The sequence below is a fragment of the Cupressus sempervirens genome, chromosome 2 (assembly GCF_028749045.1).
Source record: "Cupressus sempervirens isolate cs-2001-9-10 chromosome 2, ASM2874904v1, whole genome shotgun sequence".
Lineage (NCBI taxonomy): Eukaryota > Viridiplantae > Streptophyta > Pinopsida > Cupressales > Cupressaceae > Cupressus > Cupressus sempervirens.
The window spans coordinates 676,270,425-676,296,165 of record NC_143119.1 but is presented as its reverse complement, the minus strand read 5'-3'; the positions used below and the strand labels follow the sequence as shown (position 1 = coordinate 676,296,165).

The 25,741-nt window shown below is 36.2% G+C and overlaps 1 protein-coding gene across 2 annotated transcripts in view; it reads right to left on the bottom strand.

Moving 5' to 3' along the window:
- Positions 1-7,660: 7,660 nt before the first annotated feature.
- LOC149575169 (magnesium transporter MRS2-4-like) overlaps positions 7,661-25,741 on the bottom strand; it is a 52,222-nt gene continuing 34,141 nt past the window's right edge. The window contains exons 3-5 of one of the 2 annotated variants that reach the window (XM_089815024.1): positions 9,853-9,964; positions 9,680-9,773; positions 8,573-8,839 (exon numbers count right to left, since the gene is read on the bottom strand). In XM_089815024.1, the coding sequence (XP_089671150.1) occupies positions 8,707-8,839; positions 9,680-9,773; positions 9,853-9,964 (339 nt within the window). In that variant the 3' untranslated portion in view covers positions 8,573-8,706. Of the gene's footprint in view, positions 8,170-8,572; positions 8,840-9,679; positions 9,965-25,741 lie in introns of those variants that run through there. The other variant, XM_089815023.1, reaches the window with a different exon arrangement.

The following is a 25,741-nucleotide window of genomic DNA, read 5'->3' as shown; positions in this document are numbered from 1 at the left end:
TTTGACAACAGATGGATAGTTTTTGACATTTTAACCTTTGCCATTGATGTCAAAGGGGGACAAGTACATAAGAAAATTGTAAATCAGGAAAAAGGAAAAAGTATGAAAGTATATTGTAAGGGGGGGCATATCTAAAATGGACAAATTGTAATAGATGTAATGTGAATGTGTTCTTTATTTTAAGTTTTTGATACTTAGCCAATTCTCCCTATTTTGTTGCCATTAATGCTAAAAGAGGAGATTGTTGACAATTGGCTAATGGAGATATGTAATTGTTGCCATTTATGGCAATACATGATGTACATGCTTATAGAAAACCTCAGAAATAAAGATACTTAGCTTTTGGTACTCAGAAAATTGTCGAAGTATGAATTTGGTACATAGCAGTGTATTGTTTTGTTTATAACTTGTTCCTGATGTCATATTATGACTAGTGAAGTTAGATGGAGATAGTATACATGTTGATGATGACGTGTATAACCTCGAAAGTCAATAAAAACTATACGGAAAAGAGATATGCATGTTTTAGCAGTGAAACAGGATAGCGGAATTAAAAGAAAGGAATTATTTTGTTTACAAAATAATCACTTGTCCAATTATGGCCGACATCCTAGATGTTTACTCTAAGTTGGAAAAGTGTATTTGTGGTCTTAGCTAGCCTAGCAACAATTTGTGAAAAGGCATGGTATTTATGCAAAGGACATCTTGTGAATTCAAGTGTGCTATCTTAGAGAAATTGTATGCGAACATTTGTGAAAGCGATATATGCGAAGTTTGTGAAGCTATTTTGTGACCCGAGATCAAACTGAGAAAGAATCTATATTCTAGAAGTTTGATTACTTGTTTGGGTAGTGAGCTCTTCTTGTAATTGGAAGTGCATGTTTGGACAATGGGCTCATCTTGCATCTATCGTACCATAACTCCTAACAGGGTTGGAATCTTCTAAGAGGGATTCAAAGTCTCCTAACAGGGACTGTCTATACTGAATTTTCTCATTGACTCCTAACAAGGTCCATCCTCTAACAATATTATCTAGTGGGTATCACTCCCATCAGGGTTTTCCCTTGGCCAGGGTTTCCCTAGTTAACAAAATATGGTGTTATGAGTTATCTTAGTGCATGATTACTGTTGTTGTTCAGCATTACTTTATTACTTTGTTATGTATTGTTTAAAGTAAGAAATAATATCTAGTTGGCGACTAAAGTTTTTAGATTACTAATTCACCCCCCGCCCTAGTGATCCCTATTTCTAACAACTATGCCAAATGAAGTGGAAAAAAATTAACCTTTAAATTTGATTCTCAACAAAATGGGTGTATAACTTTAGATTGTGTATAACTACTCACCCCTTCCTTATCTAATATGAAACAATCGTCAGTGGTGTAGAGTAATCTTATCCATTCTTGTATGCATGAGTTGTTAGTTAGTGTTAGAATCTACCAAGAAATAACCTTAGTTGTCAATTCAAGTTTGGGGACAGATTTGAGTTTAGGGTTCGAGTTCAGGTACAAAAAAATTCCCATTTAGGTTTGTAGGTGGGATCATGAGTGTGTGTGTGTGTGTGTGTGTGTGTGTGTACACATATGAGAAATGTGCATAATTGTAAAACTAAGTCATTTCGGTGTTTTATAGTATGAATATGTGTCGCTTGATCATTGATCCATGCCAAATGTCAAAGATAAACACTGAATACTTGCTCATTAATCAATGTTCATGATTTTAAAGAAAATCATATAGTGAATTACTAAATTGTAAAATGAAATTTCAAAACATAAACTAGTTCATCGGATTGATAGATAATAAAATTTGAAACATAATGATAAATGATAAATGTTTAATAGTTGATCAATGATCATAGAATCATAGTATCAAATATGCAAATGTCATTCAAGGGTCAAATGGGTCATCGAGGAATGAGGAATCGATGGCTTCATCCTTGAATGCAATTGTATGTAGATCCTCATCTTTGAAGCCCAAATCGATTCCACTAGCCTCAGATGTTGTCACATCCTCCTCCTCATCCTTCTCAACATCTAGGAAGGCAATCCTAGCTAGATCCTGGACAATCATATCTAAGTTAGCTGACTAACTTCTATGACCTCTTCTTATATTTTTTATCCATGTGTGATAGGAAGCGCCGATTGTTGTGAATAAATAACAAGTCTTTTGTTTTCTTGAAAACCAACCGATTATGCTTCATTGAGTGGATAAAGGAGTATGTACTCCAATTCTGCTCAACAGCAAAAGAGCTCCCAACCTAGAGAGATAACTATCAAAAATAAATAAAAAATAGAAAGTGTAAATTATAATACAATAGGAATTTAAGAGTGTTAATTCTACAAGTTAAGTGGCCATAAAAAAGGGGAGAAAACTTAAATAATTACTTGTGATGGGATCTTAATGGCAAGAGGTTGGAGTACATGTAATCTTGCCCATACAAGTACCACCATCCAATCGCATCCATTCTATTTTGGTCATTGTTTGCATTAGGGTCTGCATTTTTTCATGGGCAAACTCTACAAACTCTCTCCTAACATCAATGCCACCTCAAGATCACTAAAGGGCTTGTCAAATGCCTTCTTATACCTATTAGCAACCTCAAGATCTCTATATGGTGTCACTCTATCAGGAATAGAAAGTATCTCACCGTTATAATGCCTAGGAGAAAGTACATATGCTAGGAGGTGTAAAAGTGTAGTCATCTTGTTCCAACAATGTAGAAAAAATTTCTCCACCTTTTTGTAAAAGGTTTCCATAGGATGCTTCTATCTCATCTAAATGACATAGGATGTCAAATGATGTTCATGTAAATTATCTTGATGTAGTGTTAATTAAAATTAAAAATTAAAATCCCTCAATAAACAAGGATAAAGTATTGTATAAAAAATGTAACTTACTATTTTTGCTCTCTCTAGCATGGAGTCCATGGCATCATATATGTCACCAAACAAGGCTCATCAGTGTCAACAAACTGAAGCATAGACATGATGGGCTCAATGAATTCTAATACATATTCCACCCTACCCCAAAAATTATCACTCAAGATCATATCCTTTACTTTTTGAGCCCTTTTTGTATCGGATTGCTTCCATCCACCCCATTGATTGCTAATAACCATTTGGGACAATGCATCTTTCACCCTCACAAGTCGTCTAAGGATGATTATGTGTGAAGCAAATCTTATTTCAGCAACCCATTACCATGTTAATTCAAATTGTAAGTTAATAACACATTTCAAATATGTAAACGACACAAAAAACATTTTATTCAATTATGTAAAGTAATTGATACAAAATGATAAATGAAACTAAATAAAGTTTAAAATTTACCTTCTATAATTCCAAGTGGGAGAAAGTTCTGAAACTTGCTTGTGGCATATGGTGGTTTGTCACAAACATTTGGATCTCCTCACCCTCCTCATACACTTTTTTCACCCATTCAATTTTGGTGCCAATTGCTTTCATCACCAAGTTCAAGAAGTGGATGGTGCATATTGTCCAAAAGATATGATCATATCATGCTTCTACCAAAGCACTTGGAGTCCTACAAACTTTAGCATTGCCCGTTATTACTTAGACAACATTGTCAACTCCCACAGCCCCTATGGAATCAATGAGAATCTGGGCAATAAAATATGCATCCTTTACTTCCCCTTCACAATCAACTACCTTTGAAAAATTTAACCTCTTGGAGGAGACAACAATCTTATATATTAATGGATAGTTTCCGCAATCTTTCCATCCATCGGAGACAATACTCACCCCTATTTGGATCCACGAATGTCTTATTATTTGAGGAGGGTTTCTACATTCTTTCTCTCATTTGCAATATGGTGGTTCTCAACTTTTCATATCCAGGGCCTCAGTAACCACAAGGTGTTTCATTTATTACTTCCACCATCTATCTCCAATAATGTGATCTCACTAGATTGAATGGAACACCATTCGTAAAGAGGCATGCCCAGCCTTTATTTCAGCAATTTCTTTCAATTCATTTTGAAATACCCTATCTAGTGGGCCTCTCTTGCGGGTGGTGGATTGGGGTGTTTCTATTTCTTCTTCATTCATATAAGGGGTAGGTAGGAAGGGATGTTATCTAGTGGTTGTTTGAGAGGATGGTGTTGGTGGTTTGTACTTTGTTATTTCTTTTTTCCCCTTTGACACTAACCTATCATCATCTTGTTGTTCTTTCAACATGCTTGTATTTGAGAAGTCGGGAATCCATTCCTACCTCCATTTGAGGGGCCCTCACACATGTTAATTCTTGGACCTGCAAGGCCTATGAAATGACGTTTAACTTAGTAATGTGAGCTTCTATATTTGGTTTGGCAAAAATTGCATTATAATATATACCCTCCTCCAACACATTGTTCAATTCTTGTTGTATACTTCCACAAAAGATAACTTTTATCAATTTTAAATCTTTAAGATCAAGCTCTCCACCCACTGAAATCTGATTACTCATTCTTGCAATCTATAACAAAAATAAAATAAAAAAATATTTCAAAACCTATACAAAAAACTTGATAAATTTTAGAACAATAAAAAAACTATAAAACAAACTATTGAAGAAGCAAAAGAATGATCAAATGCATACCTAGAACACTCAACCAAGTTATTAGAAGGATCTAAGATTCCACAAACAATCTCTACAACCTTCTCTTCAAACTTGCAAAATGAGCACACCAAAATGAGAGAGCAAAATGAGAAAGCAAATGAGAGATCAGATGAATGAAAAGTTTCTTTGGGCTTCTTTTATGGTTGCAAAAAATATATATTAAAAAACTCATCGATAAGTGTTTTTATTGTCACTATTTTGGCCCCATAGTCACGAGTCCGCACTGCCAGGTCCACAGTGGGTCTAGGTAGGGTCCTTATTGGGGATTGAGGGTCCACCCAAGTCCACGCCACAGTGCCCAACTAGTACCGTACTGAACTTGCAGAGGACCCAGGCTCAAATCCGAACTCGAACCCAAGCTCCAAGGTCAAAACCTGTCTTTCTAAGAAATAACATGTGCCAATCAAAACCAATCTTCATCTTCAAATAACACAAACAATACTGCATTCATATAGAATCCATTCTCTATTGCGCAGATATATGTAGTTTTACCAATCAAGATTGGCCATGAATGTCATAACTTGAATCATGACTTAGGTAGGCATAAGCTCTTGTTGATTATTGGACATGTAGAAGTTGATGAAAGCCAACTTCATAGTGCGCCAAGATCACCTGCATGCAAATAACCTGCTAAAGAGAAACCGAAGGAAGAAACAAGAACTTGAAGCAACAAAGAGAAATTCTATTGAAACAATGAGAAAAAATGAAATTGTTGTACAAAAATGCAAAAGGAGAGTCTGTTTATAAAAGCCTCTAGGAAGTTTGTAGAACAAGCTTAGAAAGTTCTAGAAAGTGCTAGGAGATAAGAATGACAACTAAGCATACATCCACAAAAGGTGAGATACCCTCGATCAAGGTGAGAGGATAACTATGACTTAGATAGAAACAAACTCTCGTGTTGTCAAGAACTCTTAGACTACAACTAATAAATAAATACATTTAACTAAGTAAACTTAAGTAAGAGTAAATAATAATTATTTACTCTAACACCCCCCTTAAGTGCAACTTAGGGGAATGCACTTAAGCTTACAAAAGCTAAGATGAAATGCAAAATGGTTCTCGGCAACTAGGTCATGTTAGGTACCTATGAAGAATGCAAAGAAATGCAACCTCTGAAAATGGGGAAAGAAGGGAAAACCTCATGAGAAAAACCATCCCCCAAAGAGAGGTAAAACATGCTGAAAAAAAACATGAAGGAAGGCCTCAACAAGTTGATGAAAGCCAACTTCACAATGCGTCAAGATTGCTTGCATGCAAATAACCTGCTGAAGGGAAATCAAAGAAGGAAGAGGTGGAGCTTGGAAAAACTAAACGAACTGAGAGAGAAGATATTGCAACTATGAGAAAAATGAAATTGTTGTACAAAAATGCAAAGGGGTAGCTTGTTTATAAAGACCTCTATGAAGCTTGTAGAACAAGCTTAGAAAGTGTCAGGAGATAAGAATGAAAACTAAGCATACATCCACAAAAGGTGGAATATCCTCAATCAAGATGAGAGGGTAAGTATGACTTAAATAAGAACAAACTCTCCTGTTGTCAACAACTCCTAGACTATAACTAATAAATAAATGCATTTAAGTAAACTTAAATAAAAGAGTAAATAAGAATTATTTACTCTAACGGGGGATATTTGGTGCACCAAGGGATAACACAACTGATGCAATAGAGATGATTCAATGAAATCATAACTATAAAGCATGCATTTGTAATTAGAAATAGTCCATGGCTTCATAGCATTGATTACATGTCTAATATATTCGTACATGGAATACTTGAAATCATAATATAAATATTTATCATATTCTTCCACCTACTAGGAAAAGATATGCAACAATGGCAATAGCTAACTTTGCACACTCAATTAAGATACAAAACGAAGTCAAAAATTTCCCTTTCTTTGAAATTCTTGAATATGACTCAACTACTTAAAGCTAAGGTTTCAGCTTCTCACCAATAACAATGCACTCTATAGGAGACGTTATGTTGGGGTCAAAAAGTGGTCCAAGAAAAGTGTTCCCCAATAATTATTCATTTAATCACCATATAGCAGTTCACAAAATGTTCAATAGTGCTTCACAAATTTTCAATAGTAGTTGTGCACAAATAAGCCAATCACAAATCAAAAAAGACGCAACAAAAAAAAAAAAACCAAATATAAATATACAAATGATCCACTATTGGTATATTCAATGATTAAAATTGAGTGAACCATTATTGTATCTTGATTCACTACTAGATATCTTCCCCAAATCATGGATTTTGCCGAAAGGTCACTCATAACAAAAGCACCTTATTCAAGATATTAGCTTGGAAATGATTGTTTGACGTTCTTAAAATGCAAATATAACTTAATCCTTCCATGACTTTTAACATCCTTACATGATTGTTGTAACAATTTCTATTAAGAATGAAAACTTAACACATTGCCTGTCAACGTCAAAAATAGGATGATCATAGGAAAATCCTGATTTAAAAAGATAACGTTTAAATTGTTATCTTTGTGTATATGTATTCCCACTTTCACTCTTAATTAGGTAAGAATATAAATAAAAACACCATAATTTTTTAATATATTTTTTATTTTATATTTAATTTTAGATAAATAAAGGCCAAGGTCAGAAGAAAGGATTTTTTTAAAATTGTTTTAATCTTTGACATTAAAATATAAATATTAACAAGTTTAGAAAGATGGGAGATTGGAATTGACTTATATTTTTGTATTAATCTATAAAACTATTTTGATTAATAACACTTCAAATAGCTTGAATATTTAAAATTATATTGCTTGTTATTGGATGAGCAAAAGCTGCTCTATAATAAAAATCATATATGAGACACAATACCTTTCGAAAGTTTTGTAAATAAGGTAGATAGCTGTCCACATGGAAAATTCTAAGGTTAAATTTTGTTTGAGCTGGAGTACAATTTGCATGGATGAGCTCCCAAGAAGTCTAAATGCTTCACCACATAACGCAGAAACAATAACGGTTAAGTGAAACATTTATATTTATTGTAGTTAAGACATTGAGAAACTGTGTCGTCACTTATAAAATAAATAGGCATTGCAGCAGTTTAATAATATAGATAGTAAGATTAGATGGCAATCCACAAATTCAAATCTATTTGCAAGAGCTTTTGCAAATCAAATGAAGTCAGTTAAAGCCAAACCCCTTAAAACAAATCGGCAAAATGTAGCCTATCAAGTTTTTGTCTCAAAAAAATCATAATGGACAATAAAGTCACAGATATCAGGCAAATTACTTTTAAGTTTTTACTAAGTTCCAAGTAGCTCTTTCCACCGGGCGTAACCTACAATTATAAAGAATAGTGCAACACATCCTGACAAAACAGATCCCCACATAGGGAAAAATATCCCATTAATTTTATAGAGCGGACAAGGTATATTCATCCCAAATATCGTTGCTACCAAAGTAGCAAGGGCTATCACAAAGCTACCTATTGTGAGAGTAAGCTGCAACTGAATAAGTTCATTACGTTGGTTATCCAGCTGAATATTCACATAATCTTCTGTGTCATCAATGTATTCACGGACCTAGAAGACATCAAAGAACAACCTGTATTATGATAAAGATTGAGACATGATGACAAAATTCTGGAATTCTCAACCTGAACTTAAAAAATAAACAAAAATACTCAACATCAAAATTAATAGCTTTAAACAATTCTCTGGGGTGTGTGTGTGTGTGCATGCATGCACACATATATAGAAAGCATGGAAATGCCGAGGGAAGGTTAAGAGTTATTCCTTCAATCCACTAATTCCATATACATCAAATTTTCGGTACACTGTCTTTGATCCAAAACAATCAGTTAGCATACACATCCCTGAAATCATGAAATGACATATGGACAAGAAATCCTGTCTCTTCCCGTGAGTTGTTTTTCCAATGGAAGGTTCTTTGGATGGGGAGAGGAGAAATGAGGAAATTTCTAAGGGACAAAAGGCCTCACTGATTTCCATTGTTAAATTATTTCTAACTCTACTGGATTCCAGGTTCATCATCAGCTAGCTCTTGATGCAGATTATCCGTCTATTTTTCAGATTTCTATTAGGTAAAATCCACTCTAGTCAGAAGTAAACAATCCGAAGTGTTAAAAGGACAGTAAATGGATAGGTGGTGTTTATTCTGAAAAACAGTAATCCGGTCCAAACGATGACTTGTAAGTTGACAAAAAAGCATTGTGAATCAAGCAATAGCCTCCTGCACATTTCAGAACACAATTACTCAACTGTGAATATTGCCAGAATTATAGTGACCCACAGCAGATGAGGAAATTGATTTAAAAGAACCTACTTCCTTTTGAACGGCGTTCAAAGTTAGTCTTCTGTTTAGGGTTTCAAAGAAAGTACAAATATAGATTGATAACTGAATAGCACATAATCCGGTCTTCATATTTCAATTTATCAAAAGAACGAGTGAACTTCCTTAGAACTCAGCTCTTTCATGTGACTCTATATTCATTAAATACAAACGCTAAGCTACAGGAAAAGATCTTGAGAGGATGAAACTGACATTTTCCATTCTCAAGTAAAAATTTGAACTTCCCAAATTCCAATATGCTGAACTTGTATCCATGTGCATTTTCTTGTAAACATGGTTTTACGTACCCTGATTTTGCATCATCGTCAAATTGTTATTTCTTATTTCAGCATTCCTAGAAGCTAGCCAACATCAATATAAAATATTAAGTGTACTTAGCAAGTAACTTGTCACATTTGTACTTGTACAGAAATATATTCTCCAATCCATCAGTCTGTCTTTTATGTTTCAGTTCATTTGCGTTTGTACAGAAACTCTAACCAGAATAGAACATTATTTTAAAAAGTTAAATACAACAAAGCACACAGAATTATGAAGGATGTAAGGAGCTGCTCTTGGTACATTTAACCTGCGCATTTTTCTATACAATTAAAAGGCTAATCAATCTTGAAATATTGAATTTACCCCAATTTAACCTGGCTCATGGTAAAATTGGTGCAAATATATATATACTCGCTTAACCTAGCTCATGGTAAAATTGGTACAAAGAAATTTACTCACCGATAAAATCTTATTTCGAGTTCCATCAACTTGCATGAAATAGGCCTCCAACAGCATCTCAAGGTCTTCGACGTCATTTTCATCCCCAGCAACACTATTAACAAAACTGGAAGTGCTCAATTGTCGAGAATTTGAGGGAGACAAATAAGGGGTAATAGCTAAACCACTCTGACCTCCAGCTGTCACTGAAGCTTCCAACTGTTGACTCTGTAGGTACTTCCGAGTTAAATACAAATCAGCCATATCTTCATCATCATCTAGAAGATGTTCAAGTTCATCCCTTACCTGTTCAAATGGATCAAAATTGGAAATAAATAATGCTGCTAAATGTAAACATAGATCCCTAATTTTCTAGAGCAGAACTATACATATAAAGATACATGTATATGAGAAATAACACCACATTTTTTGAAAATGATTATTACACCTTGTTATTCATTAAAGTTCAGTCAATGTGATGTGTTTTGGAATCTGGATTGCTGTATTGATTAATATTTCAAAAATAAATTCTTCATATCTATGAATGATAAGATTGCCATTTCCTTCCATATCTTACTTAGTCTAACATACGACAAGAGAACGAACCATAAGATCTGTAATCTTTCATATGCAGATTTCTTTAATTCATTTTCCTCTAGATCAAGAATCATGAGAACCCATATTATGTCTCCCTGCCCAAGCAAGACAGTGAAGATCCACAATATATTGCCCAAGTGATAAGACCTTGGTTTAAACTTGAGTAGCTAGCTAAACGTACAAAAGCTAATGCTGCAAGAATAGGTTTTACAACTTTTATAAGTGACCTTATTTATCAAACTCAAAAAAAATGAAAGAATAAACAATAGAACAAATCCCCCAGAATCTATGCAGCCAAAGTACAAAACAAGTGATAACCATGCCATACTTTCCTCTATTGGACAAGCCAAATCCCAAGAAAAGATACAATGCAACCACAAACTAATAATAAGCTACAGCCATCTACTTATAATCCCAGAAGATATGCTTTTAAGCCTTCCTGCTTGCTACACCATACAAACACAATCTTAAAGAAAAATTCTGCTAATTATGTATACTGTTAACCTCTATTATAAACATGGTTTGACCATATCCAGAGTCGACCTAATCATATGAAGATCTCTCTAGTTGAAACAATAATGAATGAAGTTTTATAAGAGCTTTCTAGCGGCTGGCCAACAACCAGCCTAGGACTAGCTGTGCTTAAAAAATTAGCTAGAAGAAGCAGTAACTACCAAATTTTTTGAATATATTCTCTTTAACTGAACAGGCACTTGGCTGGATCTGATTTTCCTTGCCACGTGTCTAGGTGATGGGTTCAAGATCCTGATTTCACGGCCAATTGGTAATATAGTGAGGTCATGTAAGAGCTACTTACCTGTATTAATAGTCTTAAAGCCTGCCTAAAGATTGTACTGTATTCAAACCAAAATGCCGAGAGAGTTAATAAATGAAAGACAAGTGAGTCTATTGTATTAAGTGTGGAAAACGCAATTGTAGTAAGCTAAATGGCTTGAGTGTCGAAAAACTATTCCAAATAAGAAAGAATTAATCAACATGCCGTAAACAAAAACTATATTTATCTTATTGGTGTTCTAACTCCAAAGCACCTGCAAGATCCACATTGTGGCTTTTAGGGTCATCAAATCAGAGAACAACTTCAGTGGTCTTCTATTTAAATCATTCAGTATTATTATAATTCACAGTATGAAGTGTCCTCTTCTCCTCAGTGGTCATTCAGGTGTTGATTAGCCTATTCTTTTGCCATCCCAGTGGGCTACTTCAGAGATATAAGGGATGCGAGATAAGCATTGCCAATTATTAATTGATGGAGACATAAATAATATCATTTTGTGCCCATCAAGTAATATTATAAGGGAAAAAGTCACTGTGGGTTATAAAATTAAATTATAAAAATAAAGTGGCTTAAGTTATGAAATAAAGTTGTAAAGAGACTTTATTAATAAGGTAATAAAATATAAAGTGACTATCATTAAGGCAAAGTTATAAAATGACTTTATTTTATATGATAAGCCTTCAAGAAGCGGGACAGACCTCTTGGAGGAGGGAAATGTTTATTAAGAATCAAACATTGTGATTTGAGGTCCAAAGGCAGTTCAGAAAATCTATTTAAGGGGTTTCCTTCCTTCTCTGAGTATTATGATATATGCAAATTTGACACTTCATAATCTCTCCATTGTTGCTAGTTTTACAGAAAACCCTTGGATATTCATAGTTCAGACGGAAACCCAACACTACTTGAGTGGTGGGCTCACACAGAGTTCATCATTGAGTGAATTTACATCATTTTAAACATGGTTTTGAGGAAAATTTTATGCATGTACTAGCATTGTAACAACAATGTATTTGATATGACAGGCATGCATGTTTTGTATCAGAATCCTTATCAATAGATTTCTGTTGGTAATCGCTTATTTCCTTGGAAATCTATATCGTTTCCTTTGCACATTTAGTTTGCACATTTGAATCTTGTTATTTTGTGATTAAATGAAGAGAACATGACAAAAATTGAAAATCCAAATCAGATTTGAAACAATATGCTAGTTCATTTCAGTGGTATCAAAGCCCAAATCCTGCCAGCCTGTGGGGTTTATCAGCACATGATAATGATTCAGTTGTATGTCAGATTTTGCAGTTGCATGTGTGTTGGAATTTATTGCATGGCAACTTGGTGAATACCCAGATGATTGCATCTCAGTTTACGAGCAGTTCATGATGAGGGTTACCATTGTATGTTATTTCCAAGCAGTACCAGTGGATTTTCATTGCATGTCAGATTTGTGGATACCCATATGGTTGCATGTTACTTTTAAAATGGTTTAATGAAGTCAGTCTATTTTGCATGACATTTTCAAGCAGTACAATTTTTTGAATTTTATTGCATGGCAGTACTAATCAGTTCCAAAAGTTAGGTTAATTTGCATGTTAGTATTTGACTCATGCGTGATAGTGAATGAGCTCAGAGGTATATTGCTAGGAGCAAAGGAAACAAATTTAGCCTTTATTTTGTTTTAAGTCAAAGGCTGAAATTAAAAATAGGCAACTACTTTCCTTCTTGCCTCACTAGCTAAAGAAAATGATAGAAAAAATAGTTAAAGTCCACAAAGAAATGATTGACATATGGAAACACTTATGAGTGGTATGAATGACTTCTTTTAAGCATTTCAAAAATATCAATCAAATATGTCACTATTGTTAGAGAAGTTGAAATATGGAAGAAGCCAAAAAGATGGATAAGAGCAATAATAACGATGAACACATTGAAGTCACTAGTAATGAGCATATAGAGCATCCCAACGATGAGAATTCATTTAACAAAGCCAGAAGTTCACTTCAGCCATACGAGGGTTTACGCAAAGAGGATTCTAATAGAGAGAGTAACATGACTTGTTTTGATGTTAAGCATGAGATTGATATGGATTCTTTCGGTGACCACAATGCATTTTCTAGCGTGTTAATTGATTCTAATGATGACACAATTCATACACACAAAGAAAAATCAGAACATGGCATTCAAAGTGCAAGTGTTGAGAATGAAGCTTCCAATAATGAGGTGCTTGTAAAAGTTAAAGGCACAACACAAATGCGTGACAGTTTGTGCTAATTGTTATAACACCAGTGATATATCTCTTCATCCTCAAGGCAATGCAGCTTATGATCATGGAGAATATAATTGTAAGCCTTAGTTAATTGGTATGGTTGTTAAACACTAATATAACCAATATGCCATTAACTAATTACTTGTATCTTCTTTTCATATATTATCGGTAGTAATATGTTCTCTAATCGATCATCCTTGATTCCTTTGTTGAACTGATTTGATATTAAATAATGCTAGTTCAATGCTTATCCTATATATTATATATTCTTAGTGATAAGGTATTTTTCTTCTAGCTATCATTGACTTCTTGTAAGATCCTTTAGATGTACCTTTTCAATTTTGTCTCTCACAAACTTCACAAAATTGATGTGAAAAGGGCACTAATATCACAGTTAGGGTTTCAAACAGGGGACATGACAATCTCCCAAAATTGTCTGCCCTCAAGCCATGATTGAATGATCATGGAGACCTATTTGTAATCCAACTTCTGCTATGCTTCTCTGATATTTTTCTCTTATTTTGAATGTAGATTATGGTTTGATAGTAATTACTTGGTTAAGCTTAACTTAAAACAAATCTTCTCTCGTCTTCAAGAAATGAGGACCTAGGTCACCTCATAATGGTGCCAAAAAACCAAGAATAGCATGCTTTAAATTCATATACTTAAATAAACTCTAGTTATTCTCTTATTTTAGATCAACAAAAAATAGAAACACACATGAAGCATATACTTGAAAATACGCAAATGTATGGGGACACAAAGCATATGCAAAATATACACATAAATGTATGGGAACACAAAGTATACCTTAATATTTTAATTTGGGAATTGGTTTATTTTGACAATTTTACAATGTAATCATTGGAGTTGCTCCTTCATAAAAGTCCATTGTTTTACGTCTTCATCTTTTGATTGCGTGGTTTTAAGACCTTCATAATGTTTTATTCTCTTGTTATTCCACTTCTGTGTCAAGTATTGCTTCTATTTGTGGGCTTCTCTTCTTTTCCCATAAATAACCTGCTTCTATTTGTGGGCTTCTCTTCTTTTCCCATAAAAAGTATTGGATCCCACTTCTCTTTGCACCTATAACAACAAGTCTTTCCCTCTAATATCTTTCATGTCACATTTGTGTCTAGGTCCCTATTGGCTATCTTTGTCCCCATTCAACCCATCATAGATAATCGATCTGAGAAAACTTCAATGGGTTGGATTCTTTGCAGTGGGTTAACACTCTAAAGTCTACGGCTAACATTTCATGTTATCCACATTTTGCTATTTTGCAGTCACTTTTCTGCCCTTTGCGAAATAGCGAAACCTTCCTACGTTAACCGCTTTTAGCTATTTCGCAATGTTGCCCTTTTCCTGTTTGCATAATACCACCTACCGTCAGATTCAATGCCTTTATTCATCAACGATTGCGTTTTAATCACATATTGGGGTTCTTTTGTTGCATCTGGTTCGTCTATTTCAAATAGAAAGATTTTCATCAACGCTCATCAATTTTCTGGGCAGATCAAATCTTTTCCATGCAGGTCAATTCTACAGGTATACATAGGTGGGTTAGAACTGCATCTTTTCCCTTCTTGTGTTTTTCGACAATGGCGCAATTTTATCTCTTGCGTCCAACACACGTCTTCAAGGTCAGTTCTTTAATGTTGGGCGACTTTTTGGACCTTGTTCCACAACGCTAATGTATTCCTATGCCTCTTTTTTTTTTTTAAGCATCAAATCTTTTGGATTTATCTTTCCAATGGCTAGGTACATTATTTTGGACTTTTCCTATCACTTCTATGGGCAAGTTGCATTTCCTGTTCAAATTTATTTCTGATTTTTTCATTTATTGCTCACCTCTGTAATCTAACTCCAGTCTTGTTGGGGTTTGACCTTCATGGAAACACTTGAGTTATGCCTGATATATAAAGGCAAGTTTGCAAATACTTTTCGTGGTTCTTCTCTAATTCATTACAGCAACATTATGCTCTGTATCTGTATTTGTTTTTCCTTTCATTAATGAAATACTTGTTTTACCTATTCTTCCATTTCGCTATCTTGTGCAAATTTTTTCCTTGTGTTGGATTATCTTTTCAATGTTCTTTAGTGTGCATGTTGTGTTTATTATGCTAGTAAATGTTGTGTTGTGAAGTTCTTATTCCTTTCAGCATTTTCTTAGTTTCTAACCTGCATACAAGTTCTTCGGAGATAGATTAGAATTTAGAGTTGTGTAGTGCAGCTATAGGCAGAGGTAGTAACCACGTTTCAATCTGGTGCATCACCCCCTTTCATTTCAGCAATTTATTTTTATGCAATCCTTCTCCCTTTTCCCTCAAAGTTTTAGTTTAGGTGCATCCTGATTATAAGAAAGTCGGACTTCTCCGGAGATTCAACCTCAAAGCGCAAGTCCCACACTTGGAGGTTGTTTCCATGTTACACAAGGTCGCTCGAGGGTAATACATCGAGCAAAGGTGCAGACTTTTGTGTCAACAGTTTTTGGCGTGCCCAGTGGGACACAAATTTAGCTAAATAAGTCCGTTGGTAGCCAATTCAATCTCTATTCATTGAGAGTTTGGGTGTTTTCTCAATGAAATCAGCCTTTAGAGGCATTCTATCAAACACCATGGCGACTCTAAGTGCAAATTGACTAGTTTCAAAAGGACCCAATGCTGGTATGTGTAAGGATCATCTCTGATCTTTTATGTTTTCCAAGTTTTGCTGTGAATTTGCAAGTTGTATGAATATCCAGTCATGGACCCATTTCATAGAAATCATTATTATTACCCCCCATATCATGAAAATGTTATTCCTCATACCTCATACTATCAATACCAATCCCAACCTCAAGCTGGTTATGGCCAAAATTCCTTTGCTGCACCAAATGGCCAGTATGCCCAAAGTTTCTATCATCCTCCCACACCTGCTCCTCCAGTCCCAACATCCACATACAATGAGCTGAAAGACATGATGTTGGAACTCCAAAGCCAGATTCATAAATGGGATGAGCAGCTGCAGGCTTGGGATAGGCAACTTGATGAGGTTGCAAGGCAGCAGGAGTTTGGTATAAGGCAGCAAATTGAGGTCCAACAGGGGCAGTATGAACAAGATTACACTTGTCAAGTTTCTCCTCAACATCAAGAGCCAAATTATCATGCTCTCTTTTACTCTCTAGAGAGGGAGGTGAGAAAGGCTCAGGTGAAGGAGGACCTTGATAGAAGGTTTGTTGTTGCAGAAGAAGAGCCAAGGCTCAAGCTTTCTCAAATGCAGGCAGTTGAAGCACGAGAGCTTCCAAGGAGAAAATTTGCTAGCTTCAGACAGAGCAACCCTCCTATTTTGTAAAGTACCACACAAGAGCCAAAGGCCCACTCCCACCCATATTGCCAAATCTGATATCTGAACAAGAGCCACCCAAATGCAAGTTTACTAGCTTCAAAAGGAGTGAGCCTCCCCAAAATCTCATACCATGTTGTAGGGATCTTGAGCATGAAGCTCCTCGGCTTGATGTTGAGTGGCTACCCGAGAATAAGGAAGAGGAGGAGGATGAGGTGACTACCAAACCTTGTTGATCAAGCTTCAAATGTGGAAGAAAGATTAGACTTGTTGCAAGAAAAAGAAGAGAAAAACCACAAATTGTGGCAGGAAGTCAAGCATGAGCAAAAGGAAGAAAAGATGGGTGCATGTTATGATTTGGAAGATGATTTTTCCAGCATCATAATGGATTTCTACTCAAGGCTTGACATTATACCAGTAGCTCCCAAGGAGGTGGTTCATGAGAATCATGAGGAAGAGGTGGAGATCATTTCTTCACCAAAGGAGGAGCCACCTTCAAACCACAAGGATATCACCATTGTAGTCAAGGCTGATTGCTTAGACCCAATACCATCAAGAGGATGCCCCATAAGGCATTCAGCTCTACAAAAAATCAGCATGTTGCCCCCGTTAATGCTTACTTTTGAGCATTAGAAAGATTTTCACAAGGAGCAGCAAGTAAGTCTTTGTCAAAGTGACAAAGCCCCAACGTTGGAGAGCTTCTTTGTTCTTAGCATTAGGAAGCTATTCCATGCAGCAATATGTTTGTCGTGCTTGTTCTGTTTAGTTGCCCACGTGCATGAAAGGAACAAAAAACTTGTAAGGAAGGGCATCTATTTTAACAAGCCAATCAATGGCTTCGTTTGATTTATTTTGTTTCTAAATTCTTGTACATAGTAGAGTAGGTGTTTTCATCTTTCCAAGAAGTGCATGTGCATAGCTGTTCTCTTCTCGCAAAGCTTCCCGAAGCTTTCCAGAGCTCCCAGGAGCTTTCAACTTTTTTTTTGATTGCAGATTTTTTGTGAAGTTACAAGTGGGCTAACGTGTCGTTATCTTCTGGTGACTCTATGCCCAATGGATTGCTTAAGGCCACTGATCTATGCTTAGCAAGCAATCATCCCGTTAAGTTGCCTCAGCCCAATGGCCCATCATAGATAACCAATTTGAGAAAACTTCAATTGGTTGGATTTTTTGCAATGGGTTAACATGCTAAAATCTATGGCTAAATTTTCATGTTCTCTGCATTTCGCTATTTCGTAGTTGCTTTTCTGCCCTTTGCGAAATAGTGAAACCTTACTACGTTAACTACTTTTTGCTATTTCACAATGCTGCCTTTTGCCCTATTGCTAAATAATGCCAACTGTCAGATTCAAAGCTTTTATTCATCAACGGTTGGGTTTTAATCACTTATTGGGGTTCTTTTGCTGCATCTGGGTCGTCTATTTCACATAGAAAAATCTTCATCAACGGTCATCACTTTTTCTGGACAAATCAAATCTTTTCCACACAGGTCAACTCTACAGGTGTTCTTTTCTATCTTGTGCAGATTTTTGCCTTGCATTGGATGTTCTTTTCTATGTTCTTAGTTTGCATGTTGTGTTTATTATGCTAGTAAATGTTGTGTAGTGAAGTTCTTCCATTCAACATTTTCTTAGTTTCTAACTTGCATACAAGTTCTTTGGAGATAGATTGGGATTTAGAGTTGTGTGGTTTGTTGTTTCATTAATGCTTAGTGCCACTATAGGTAGAGGTAGTAATCGCATTTCAATCTGGTGCATCACCCCCTTTCATTTCAGTAATTTATTTTAATGCAATCCTTCTCCCTTTTCCCTCAAAGTTTTAGTTTAGGTGCATCTTGATTGTAAGAAAACCAACCTTGTCCTAAGATTCAACCTCAAAACACAAATCACACAATTGCAGGTTGTTTCCATGTTACACGAGGTCGCCTGAGGGTAATACATCAAGCAAGTGTGCAAACTTTTGTGTTAACAGTGCCCATGGATTTTTGCAACTAAGACATTTTATTTTCTCCTCTCTTTGCTCACAAATATGTCTGGCCACCACCTTTCCTTGTAATCATAACATAGCTACTTCCTTCAAGGTTCTAACCTAACATCTTCAAAAAAGAAAACTCTGTGAAATCTATCTTTCTTCTAGAAAGTCTTTGTATGCTTCTTTGAGGATTTGTTACTTGTAGATGACGTTTCTAGTCTCCAAGTTGTTTCAATGGCATCATCTAGGGTTATTGGTTTAGAAGCACTTAGCAGTCCCTCTGGTGAATCTTTACATCCTTCAACAAATAGATAGGTCAGCCTATCTTCATAACTCCTAAAACTCTAATTACAATTCTTTGGAATTCACGTATGTAATCACCCACAATCCCTTGATGTTTTAGCTGCATTAGTTCTTTAAAATCTTTTTGGGGTTGTGTCCAATCAAATCTTTTGATCAATTTTTGTGAGAATTCATCATAGGAGATTACATTTTAGTGCCCTTGGGTGTGGATTCCATGGTGCCACCATTCGTAGGCCAATCCTTCCAAATGTAGGATACCAAATTGCACTCATCCTCTACTATCATTGGGTTGGGGGTAAAATAAGTATTCAACTTTTATAACCATGCATGGTTTTTATTTTATCAAACCTATCGATGTTTGGAAAAGTTCTTTAATTTAATTTGTGTCTCAAATCCTTAATTGGATGTCTCTTATACTTTTTGGGTGCTTCATGTCCCTGATATAGTTCCTCCCATCTTAGGCTTTAAAATTTGCGTAGGTTATAGCCATTTCCTCGGTGTTGTTGGTGGGTGGATTTATTTCTTCTCCCTCCTGTGGTAAACCATCACTAGATAGGAAAGAGGGTTTTGGTATCCTAGATGTAGAGGACCCATTATTGTTTTCTAAACGATTTGAACTTATGTCTCCAATTTGAGGAATTAGTTTTTGAATTATTAATTGAATTACCCTTGCTTTGTAAGGCCTATAGAAGTACTTATTCTTTTCTTTTGGTCCACTAAAGCTTTGGTTGTCATCTCCATGACTGTTTTAAAATCATTTTCCGTTGGTTCATCCATGTTATTGTTTTGAGTGGGGTTAAAATTTGTTGCTAGTGTTCTTCTTTCCCTTTCTAAGACCCTTAGTGTCATTTGGTTATGTTGCATTAACTTATCCTATGCCAATGGAAGGGATTAAGGCTCAAATACCAATTGTAATGTTCCCTACTAGGAAGCTGCCAATACCCAATGATTTAACTTACATCACTATGCATTTAAATAAAATCAAAGACATAATACATTTGATAGTTAAGCCCAATTCCTTACTTCTCTCATAAATGTCAACCCTAAGGAGGACGGGAATTGCTTATCATAAGGCACTTGGAAACCAACTACAAGTAGGCTAGATGTTCATACCCATCTCAAGACTTCTCCCTCAAGGCTTCAGAAATACATGTCCTTGCCCCATCTTGGAACTTACCCACCTTGTAAGGAATTACTCCAACTCTCCCTAACAAAACCAACCTATCAACTTAAGGGGTTGTAGCAAGTGATTAAGGAATGGCTAGAAATATACTGACTTCAAATGTAACACAGAGAAGGATGGAGGGCCCTGTTGACCATTTCACCACCCCTTGTTTTCCAAGTATTGTCAATCTCATGAAAACCAGGGTGGTAGCCATGTCTAAGTCCATTATCTTATTCATTAATTGCCATGCAGACCAATAGGGATACAACAAAATCTTGACTCTTCCTTTATCCCTAAGCCTTGTAACTTTCATACCGAAGGAGGCTTTTCAAGCTACAACGATGCGATTATCCCTTTTCGCTCGGTTGCTGGCAGTTAGCACTTAACCGTCAGATGGGCTACAATGGTGCAAAATGGTCAAGTTCATGTTTAGCGTGGCTTCGCAACTTGAAGGGCTAACAATTAGATTTCAATGGCGACCATGCAAATTAACCATTGGCCACATGATCGCAGGCAGTTTCAAGCTACAACCATGCAAAGATTAACTCTAGCAGTCTAATTTACATGTTCTCACAAGGTTGCAAAGGGTCAAGTCTAATCTAGAGTTAAGTTGGCGACACTGCAATTGCCTTGATCACTCATTTGCAAGGTTAACTTCCAAGTTAACAACTTAAGTGGCAATGTTGCGATCTTCCCTTTTTCGAACAGTCGCAGGAGGTTAGGCTTAACTCAAAGTTAGGGCAGCCAAGTGGCGATCATCTTGTTTGCAGCGTCGCAGGGAGTTGAATGCAAACATGAGTTAAGGTCGCGACTAGGCAATTGCGGTCAAGTCTAATGGCTTTGCAATTTAGCAGGTAAAATAAATGTTAACGCCCTAACCACGGCGATATTGCTCAGGGTCAATTTCATGTTGATCGCATGGTCAAGTCATTCCCCTTAACTACGTCTTTTGCTGTGACCCAGCGAAGATGCTATTTTTTTCTTTTGTTTGTCGAGTCGTGGCAGTTAAGTGCCTAGATGCTTTTCGTATTGCGACTGAGCAAAGCAGTTAGCATGGCCTTAGTCGCACAGTTGCCTAAGTCGAAAGAATGTTTCAAAGTGTTGTGTTCGCACAGTCGGGGCCTTGAAGATTGAAGGGTTGGAGATAGCCGCGACTGGATGAAAGTAATCAAGAACACCTAAGGCAATGCTTGTTCGCCTTGTCGCTAGTTTTAGATGCTAAAGGTACAAATTGACCGCAACACAACAATCATGGCAATCACTGGGTCACTGCGGTTAAGGGATTAAAGTGTTAAAGAGTTGCGACACAGCGATCAAGCATGAAACAAAGATATAGGGTCAACATAAGATAGAAGATTGGGCGAAGTGGCGAGATACTTCAAGGTCATAGGGCCACGTGGAAAAGCTTGACAGTCAATTCCAGTTGACTTGATGACTTGGCTAACTTGGCGTATCAAGAAACAAAGAAGCAACTCTTTAATGGCAAGTCAGATCCTTTTGATCGTCTGCAACTACTTTTGAGTGTTCTCCATGCTTATTCAATGCAATTTCTTTCCTCCGTCGCTCTACTTTCCATATACCCAATCTGATTGGTTATGGCCATCATTTCTGTCTTCTCAAGGCTCAGATTTGTGCAAAAGATCAGATTTCCTGCATATGGATGAATGCCTTGATCAAATCTTTCCCAAATTTGTAGTGATTGTTCTCTAGGATTTTAATGGCAGTAGTTGGCTTTGGCTTCTAGTTGAAGTTATCTCAATTATGCTTGAACTATAAAAGCAAGTTTTGTAACCCTTCCAAGGGTCGGTCTTTTTTCTCTAATTCTATAGCAATTCATATTCTTTGCTACTATAATTTCCTTTTGCCTATGAATGAATATATTTCTCTGTTGTACCTCATTCTCCCATTAATATAAGTGCAAAACCTTCTTGCCTTGTTAGTGTATTGCATCCATTCTTCAATTTGTATGAATGCATCTATTTGGCCTTGAATGATATAGAGTGAAGTTCCTTCCTTATAGCATCTCATTTGGTCCCTGATCTGCATATGATTGTTGAATTAAGGCAAAGGTTGAATCAGTGTATTTTGAGATTATATTGGTGAATAGTGCATTGTTAGGCAGAGATAAGACTAAACAGACTATTTTGGTGTATTACCCCTTTAGATAAGATTAAGTAGTTTGATATTCATGCATCTCCTTCTCCCTTTTCCTCTCAAGAGTAGTTAGGTGCACCCTGATAGTAAGGGAACCGGCCTTCTCCCGAGACTCAATCTCTACTTGCAATGCCCCACACTTTTGAGATTGTTTCCATGTTACACGAGGTTGTCTTTAGGTAAAAACTTTATGCAAGGGTGCAAACTTTCGTGTCATTGGGACCTCAATGAGATCATTCCAACCATGCAGCAAGGGTAAACACGGTAAAACAACAAAGACGATGAGAGGCATACCAAATCCACTTTATTCTATGAGATCAAACTGTTGGCAACATGCCTTTATACATGCCAGGCTAATCGGGCTTGCTTGGTTGCAGCCTTACAAATCTTCGGTCACAGACCTTGAAATTTAATTCTATGTGTATTCTAATTACTGAACTTTGATTCCTCCCTCAAGAGATACATCGTGTTACAATATATAGGTATCACGACACACAAGTCGGCCCTACGAAGGATTACATTCCACTAGAATAAGAAACATGTTATAATAGATGAGCAGGTCCAAAATCACAAGGAACTCAACCCATAAGCCATGCAAGGTCCAACCATCCAAGGTTTTGGCCACACACAATCCAAGAACATAAAATGATGCACCAACATCAACGCAGACCGTAGATTTCTATTGCAAGGTCAGAACTCACCAATGGGTTGCAAATAAGCAAGGACACGCTACCCAAGAGAAGAAGAATTACATCACAAGATACAATGATCTAAACAAGCTGCAGTTCTGGGAACATGATCCTAGATAAGTCCAAGATAAGATATGATCATCGTGCAAGCCAACACACACATGAAGAATCGTCAACATGATTTTCTCAAACTAGAAATAAGAATAATATTGAATAGAAGAGTTTTTGGTGACGCAAGATATCTCACAAGCAAAGATGCTCCTGCATCAAACACCTAGGTTTATTAAGAAAGTGAGTTTCACTTTGCAACCTAAGAAGAATCAAAGTTATCCAACTCAGCTTGAGAAATATAGGAAAAATCCTCAACCAGTTTGTCCATCCACTTCACCAAATATTCCGTCCCTCTAGTACTCCCAATTTTGTTGTCTAAAATCTTCTCAATCTTATCCATCTTCTTCTTAGGATACTCTTGTTTCACTTTTCAATCATCTTGAGGCTTGTGATAATCATACAAATCTACGATATTGGAAATAGGTGACATATCCATGTATCAGGTAACCCCACTTCAAAAGCATTTCCATAATCAGATTTTCTATGTATTTTACAAATCCAAACTTCTTTATTTTCAACTTGCTATAGGTCCCAACAAGAAATATCTCTCTTCAAGTGAACCATAACTTCATCTCTTATTGCAAAATCCTCATGTCTTCTAGTTCTATCGTCTCCTTATAGTTCTAGTTAGTATGCTTCAAATGATACTTAACTTCCTCATGTAAAGACTCCATAAGATCGGCATAACCTTCTACTCCGTGCTTTTCCTCTCCTTATGAACAAGATCTCTTAGCTTCTTACTTCCTTTAGATGCATGCTTGTAACAACTTCAAATGATGTTTTGTTTGTGCTCCTATTCACTAAATTGTTATAGGCCAACTCTGCTTGTGCCAAAACTAAGTCCCAAATACCAGGTTTATCTCCAACTAAACTTTTTAATAGATTATTGTTGGTTAACAATTTGTTTTCCTTGATATTTTGGGTTATACCTTGATTCTTGACTTTCTCAATGTCTTATGGAAAACAAAGAAGTTAACAACAGAATGGATTAGTGTAGTAATCTATCAAATACCCCTGAATTGAAAGGTACAGCTCACTTATGAGTGCAAGATATGCAATGAATTTGTCTTTCAGGTTTTGGAGGCATGCTCTTAACCAGAGAGTAGAAAAGGTAAAAACCAAGTTGCTTAACACTTGGAACAACCTAGGCAAAGAGGGGGGATTAACTCACAAAATGCAATCTACTTAGACTAACAATGCAGAGAAATAGAAACATGCATATCTAACTACAACAGCAGGAAGAGAGGAAGAGATGATGAAACAAGTAATTCCTGGATTACAAATTTAGCTAATGTTTTGACAATACCCGGATTGTCTGTCCTTCAACTACTCCACACATCAATTTTCCGCTTCCTTATGAAATGAACTAAACTAAACACACAGATTACAATGAACAACAGAGAGAACAAAAGACATGCTTATGCTAAAGAGAGTGAGACATACGATCTATTGAACGAAGGAAATAAAGCCAAGTTCATTCACTTTCATTCAACTTTCAACATTAACACATTCATTCCATATACTCCAATCTAAACTAAATGAACAGCAAAACTTAAATTGAATTCAGACTCACACACAGTAGTCCCAGCTACAGGGGTTTGCCAAAAGTAAATTTTGCCCATCCAAATTTTGACTGTCATTTTATGCTCTTCGCAACATCACAACTGAGAATTCTTTAAGCCAGAAAAAGGTCATGATTCAGCGATGACCAATGAACTAACTACCTCGCATCTTTGCCATGATCTGGGACTTAGCATTTCTTTCACCTGCGATGTTGCGGTAGCCTTTAAATCTAACTATTCTGATCACTTACCGCAACTTTGCAACTTAACTTTTTAACCACTACCTAAACCTTACAAGGATGCGATCATGGCTATTTCCTCTTGTCGTAAGTTTGGCGACTTTTGTTCATTTTACATTATGCTTTATGACCATACGCTGATTGTACTTGGAAGAAAACTTTCCAAAATGAAAGAAGTGTTGTTGATCTTGTGCTTGATCAATGGCTGAGATTTATCCTTCATACCGATGCTTGTCGGTCCACCTTATGCTTTCTTGGCACATAGCATCCTTTTCGCACCCTCGCAACCTTCCTTGAAAGTTAACATTAACACCTTAAGACACTGCGAAGACCGTTTTGAGTTTAACTGTTACCTTGTTCGCAAGTGAGCAACTTAAAACTCTGACTCACTATTTAACCTTGCGAAGCTGCAATAAGGAGCTTTCGTTGCTTCGCTGACTTAACTCATTGTTAATCTTAACTGCCTGTGATAATGCGATAGCGTTTGATCTTTAACTGTCCTATTCTTTTTTTTGCATCATCACGACTTGAAAATTCTTAACTGTTTTGCCACTTTATTCTTCCTTCAATCAACTTACTCATTCGATCTAACTTTGTTCGCAACCTCACAACTTAAGATTTTAACTCATCTATTAACTGTTGCAACGATGTGATGAAGAACATTCACTACTTCACGACCTTAACCTGAAGTAAGCCTTAACTCCTTGCGATTATGCAATCACTCAGACCTTGACTACTATGGTTAGCTCTCGCTACTTTGCAACTTCAAATTCTTCGAGCCAAAACTAAGTTGCGATCATGAGATCTTTTCAAACTTTGGACGTAGACATTCAGATATAAATTACGCTGTCGATCTAAGATCAACATTGGTCTTCGCCACCTTTGACCATGTTCTTTAACATTGTTGCA